Source organism: Cucurbita maxima, unplaced genomic scaffold (genome assembly GCF_002738345.1).
Source record: "Cucurbita maxima cultivar Rimu unplaced genomic scaffold, Cmax_1.0 Cma_Scf00018, whole genome shotgun sequence".
In the NCBI taxonomy this organism is placed as follows: Eukaryota; Viridiplantae; Streptophyta; class Magnoliopsida; order Cucurbitales; family Cucurbitaceae; genus Cucurbita; species Cucurbita maxima.
This window is the reverse complement of record NW_019272034.1, coordinates 3,829,091-3,834,507: the sequence shown is the minus strand read 5'-3', so window position 1 is coordinate 3,834,507 and position 5,417 is coordinate 3,829,091. Positions and strand designations below refer to the sequence as shown.

The 5,417-nt window shown below is 37.4% G+C and overlaps 2 protein-coding genes across 3 annotated transcripts in view; both read left to right on the top strand.

Annotated features, from left to right (window-relative positions):
- The window catches only part of LOC111492597 (UDP-xylose transporter 3), a 6,574-nt gene extending 4,010 nt beyond the window's left edge, over positions 1–2,564 (top strand). The window contains exons 5-8 of one of the 2 annotated variants that reach the window (XM_023141956.1): positions 915–1,047; positions 1,455–1,616; positions 1,730–2,005; positions 2,097–2,564. In XM_023141956.1, the coding sequence (XP_022997724.1) occupies positions 915–1,047; positions 1,455–1,616; positions 1,730–2,005; positions 2,097–2,213 (688 nt within the window). In that variant the 3' untranslated portion in view covers positions 2,214–2,564. The remainder of the gene's footprint in view (positions 1–914; positions 1,048–1,454; positions 1,617–1,729; positions 2,006–2,096) is intronic. The other variant, XM_023141955.1, reaches the window with a different exon arrangement.
- Positions 1–5,417, top strand: part of LOC111492594 — a 24,451-nt gene that overhangs the window by 18,131 nt on the left and 903 nt on the right. Inside the window, exons 5-9 of the mRNA XM_023141951.1 lie at positions 3,713–4,037; positions 4,216–4,262; positions 4,366–4,491; positions 4,589–4,645; positions 4,905–4,982. Coding sequence (XP_022997719.1) covers positions 3,713–4,037; positions 4,216–4,262; positions 4,366–4,491; positions 4,589–4,645; positions 4,905–4,982 — 633 coding nt within the window. The remainder of the gene's footprint in view (positions 1–3,712; positions 4,038–4,215; positions 4,263–4,365; positions 4,492–4,588; positions 4,646–4,904; positions 4,983–5,417) is intronic.

Here is a 5,417-nt window from a genome sequence, read left to right as displayed (position 1 = left end):
CCCCCCCCCCAAAAAAAAAAAAAAAAAAAAAGAAAAAAGTGCTGTGATGCTGCTCGGTAGAAATTTTATTTAATCCTGTGTAGTTGGAAAGCTCTTACATGCACCACCACCAAAGAATCTTAACTGTCGTATTTTGTGTAATCACAAAGATAATAACGATACCCATTATATTTCTTTCCACTCTTCTGGAACTATTTTTCAGATACAAATTAAACATTTGGAGATTTATGCAGCTATTTCTTTGGTGTCCTGATGAAAAAGATTAATTGAGGGTAAAATCTGAAATGTTATTTGATTGGATTCTGGAATTAACGGAAGAACCTTTATCCAAACTTTTGTTAACTCGAGTATACCTCAAGACAGGATTTCTGTTTTTTTAATCTTTCATTTCACCTCTTTCTAATGGTTTCACCGTTAAATAAGCAAAGAAAAATCATAAAGAGGGGGAATAAGAGTAGAAAGAAGGGTACTTCAAATTGATGGATGCAAATAGAATCCCCCTGTTTTAAGAAGGAATTACCTTCTGCCTTGAATGATTCATACTGAAAAGTGAAGTTCCTCCAAACTGTTCATCCATTTTTCTTTTACTATTGCATAGACAGATTTGAGTAGGAAGGAAACAGGGACCGGAAACTAAACCATAATTGGACTAAGATATCCACTTAGAAAAAGTTCTTTTTTTAACTATTATGATAAGTTTCTTTTAAATATTTATATGTAGCTTGACTTCTATGATAATTTCATTAATCTTTTCTTTGTTGTTGGTCAATTGTGAGCACTTTAAATGATAATTATATTTTTCAATTTTGTCTATTAGATTGATGGTTTCGCTGCGTGTGTATTAGGTTTTCATTATATTATCCTGTCTAAATATATTACCTGGCAGCATATTGACATCTGTGATACTATTGCAGTAGAAGCATCCAGTTTTCACTCACGATCCTCCTCCTGGGTGTTGGAATTGCAACTGTGACGGATCTACAACTAAATGCCCTTGGCTCTTTCTTGTCTCTCCTCGCAGTTCTTACCACATGTGTTGCACAAATTGTATCCTAAGCTAAGTTACTTTTACTCTTGGTATTCACTTTGCATGCCCTTTGATGACTGGCTATGAAGTGTGGGCTAAAAGCTAGTCTTGTTGAAGCACTGATTTAATTTTCTCTTTTTTTTTTTTTTCTTTTTTTCTAGTCTATTTATTTGCGGAGTGGAAAACGTTTTTCACGAGTCCACCCGTCACAATATTTCTTTAACAAGTGTATTTTTTAATTAATTAATTAATTTGGAAGCATATGATTAGTTGCTAGCACCATTCTCCTTTCCTAGTTAACGTGAATATTAAGATTTTTATTTATTTATTTTAGTTAATTTAATTAGTTGAGTGAGTGAGTGGCTTATTGCTCTAGTTTTTCTGCTTTTTTCCTTTTCCGTTCAAGACCTTGACAAGTTAAACGTAGATGACAAACACCATTCAGAAGAAGTTCAAAGTTTCTTCAACACAACTTCTATACCAGTCTTGTCCCTATCAGGCATTAACTCTGTTCATCGCTGGCCCATTTCTGGATTGGTGTCTGACTGATCTAAATGTTTTTGCTTTCAAATACACTCCCCAAGTGCTGGTGAGAGTTCAACAACAATTTAGCTTCCTGCTGACCTCTTCCCCCTTCCCCCTTCCCCCTTCCTAACTATATATCACTTCTGACATGAATTATTTTTGTGCTTCTCTGTACAGTTCTTTATTGTTCTCTCCTGCCTTATTTCTGTCTCAGTCAACTTCAGTACGTTTTTAGTTATTGGAAAGACTTCTGCAGTTACATATCAAGTCCTGGGACATCTAAAAACATGTTTAGTTTTGGGCTTTGGCTATGTTCTACTTCACGATCCATTTAGCTGGCGCAACATTTTGGGAATTCTGGTTGCCATAGTTGGAATGGTTCTATATTCTTATTGTTGCACCCTCGAGAGCCAACAAAAGTCCAATGAAGTATCATCAGCACAACTATCCCAGGTACTATAAGTAGTAGTAGTAGTTCTGCAATTGACATGTTATCTCTTCCTCTACTGCCATGGAACTTAAACGATCTACATGTTATTTATAGGTGAAAGAAAGTGAATCTGATCCCCTAATAAGCATCGAAAATGGAACGGCAATCTTAGGCGACGGCGTGGGCCCTAAAGCTCCGGCGTGGAGTTCAAACAAGGACCTGCATGCATAATAATGTCGTCGCCCGTCTTTTCAGACGAATTTTGTTATAGCCCAAATCGTTGAATCAAGATATCCCCCCCCCAGCAATGAAGAGATTGCTGGCCAGACGGCTTCTCATGCCGATTGCTGCTGTTGTGTTGTATCAAGAGTGCGACGACATCTATTATTGAAGTATAAAAATTAGAAGAGAGGTAGAGGAAACTCTTTCTCATTTAGCAGTTATATGAGTATTGTTAAAGTAAATGATTCTGTCAGATTATTGACGCATATCCAAATGTTTTTGAAGATCAGAGAACATAGACTGTTTTTACGTCTTGAAAAACAATATTTTTCATAAATTGCAATTTTGGTGATTTATAGCTATTCCTCGTTTCACTGTCAGTGTAGTGGAAGATGATGGGTGCGTGCAGGAGAGTAAAAAGTGAATTTCCAGTAATTTTACTGCGTATTGAGAGATGATACATGGATAGATGCTGCCTATACTCTTCTGTGTTTCCTGTCTTTTTGAGACGTCTCAATGATCAGGGAGTGAACAAAAAGGTTAACTGAAACAGTTATTTATTAACTGTCTTATATATATAAAAATGAAAATCTGAAATATTTTACCGTCGGGATGTTTGGTCAAAGAATTGAGTCCTTGTGAATGGGCAGAGCTAGGTGCTCTTATTTTACGATGGTAGGGACGATTGCTTCCATTACTGACCAGAAAGACACCAAATTCATCTTTAGGTGCTTCCACTGCAATATAGGTAGAAGAAGCTGGTACGGAAGAACCTTTTGTATAAAGTTTGAAATGGTGAATTGAGGTAGAGTAGACTGACGATGATCTTTGCTCTCCGTCTGAGAATATAACCAGTCCATCTCTCTCCAAACTTACGGAAGATATTTCACGAACTTTATTGATTTTCATTTTTTAAAGCAAAACCAACCTTAATTATTATTGTTTTTTTTTTCTCAATGAAAACAATGCTTTGAAATTGGCCCTGAAGTTATATATTTTTCTTAAATAGAACTTAGCAAAACCAAATGGAAATCAACTTTTTTGAAAATAAATATTAATAATTAACAAGCATGTTCAAATTTTAAAACAACATAATATTCATGAGTGAAGTTTGCAGTTCAAATGTTCGTTGGCTGAGCTATGCCCACGAGAAAAAAAAAAAAAAAAAACACCTTGTGGTTCTCGGGATGTAGCTTAGTTAGTAGAACTACGCTCTTGTAATTGGATCGTTGCTATTACAGGTTGGATTCTAATTATTTAGGTAATAATTATAGTATTTTGTACTTAAACTAGTGGTTTATATTCTTTAAGTAATGGAGAAGAGGACGAAAACATACCACTGAAAGACTCCAATGAGATAAATATGGATTGTCGATGGTACATGAAATTGATACTTCTAATTAAAATAAAAAAATTATTATTTTTATAATAATAATAATATTAATAAAAAGAGTATTGGTGTAGCGAGACGCCTGTGCCGAGCAGCTGAGGTCGATATTGTGGTGTGTGAGAAAGGAAGTGAGAGAGAGAGAGTATCGACAATGGCTCTTCGAATTCTAAGCAGGAAAAACCTAACGCCGACAATTTCTGGAGCGATAGGGTCTGGACATTTTCGCGGCTTCCAGACCTTCTCCTTGCCCGACCTCCCTTACGACTATGGCGCTCTTGAGCCCGTCATCCATGCTGAAATCATGCAGCTTCATCATCAGAAGCACCATCAAGCCTACATCACCAACTACAACAAGGCTCTTGAGCAGCTTCACGAGGCCATCAACAAAGGCGACACTTCCACTGTTGTCAAGTTGCAAAGTGCCATCAAATTCAATGGCGGAGGTTTTCTTTTATTTCTCGATGTCTTTTGATTTCAGATTATGATACATGTTCAGTTCCTCATTGTATTGTTATTCAAATCAGATCGAGTCGCTCAATTAGGGAATCTTACGATATTGATTGAGTAAATTGAGTTCGTATGTCGTCTCTTAACCTATTAACCGATCCTTTTCCTTTTAAGGTCACGTCAATCATTCGATTTTCTGGAAAAATCTCGCTCCTATTCATGTAAGTCTCAGTCCTTATGTCGATGATTTGGTTTCTAGGTCAATTCTCGATTTCTTGATGTTTTAATCTATTTATTCGAGTATCTTGTGTAATATGTTTACAGGAAGGGGGTGGTGAGCCTCCAAAGGGATCTCTAGGATGGGCGATCGACACTCAGTTCGGTTCTCTTGAAGCCTTGATTCAGAGGGTCAACGCAGAAGGTGCTGCTTTACAGGGCTCTGGATGGGTGGTATGTTTTCTCCCCTATATGTATTTGGTTTTTCGTTTTTGTCCACCACCTGATATAATATAGACGTTTAACTGATGCTTTTTAACGTTCTTTCTAGTGGCTTGCTCTGGATAAAGAACTGAAGAAGCTGTCGGTTGAAACCACGGCCAATCAGGTATAACTCTTTGTTTATTTGTTTTAAAGCTACAAACATGTTGCATATGCAGTCTTGTTCTATTTCTGTTTTCGTTGATGCCTTCTGGGATCTCTTATTTATTTGTCCAATTATTTTGTCTTGAGCATTTTATGGAGTCTGGTTTTTTTTTTTTTTTTGTCTTTTTATCACTTGTTTGTAGAATTTGTAGCGTGTTTGTTTACAATTGAATTAAAAGGTTGAAATTTGAAAGTCATGTGGCTGATGCAATTCTCTGCAGGATCCTCTTGTGACCAAAGGATCTGCCTTCGTTCCTCTGCTTGGGATCGATGTTTGGGAGCATGCGTATTACTTGCAGGTAAATGTTTTCTACTTTCTTCCCTACATTAGTATGATTCTCTTTCTTTTTCCAAGTGTCTATCTGGATAAGATCATGTACTCTTTTGAAGATTATCCTCATTTAGTGTGAGATCCCACATCGGTTAGGGAGGAAAACAAAACATTCTTTACAAGGGTGTGGAAACCTCTCCCTAACAAACACATTTTAAAAACCTTGAAGGGAAGCCTGGAAGGGAAAGCCCAAAAAGGACAATATTGGCTAACGGTGGACTTGGGTTGTTACAAATGGGGAGATGTGTCAGTGAGGAGGCTATCTCCCGAAGGGGGTTGACATGAGGTGGTGTGCCAGCAAGGATGTTGAGCCCCGAGGGGGGTGGGGTGGATTGGGGGGTCCCACATCAATTGGAGAAGAGAACGTGTGCCAGCAAGGACGCTGACATGAGAGAGAGGGGGG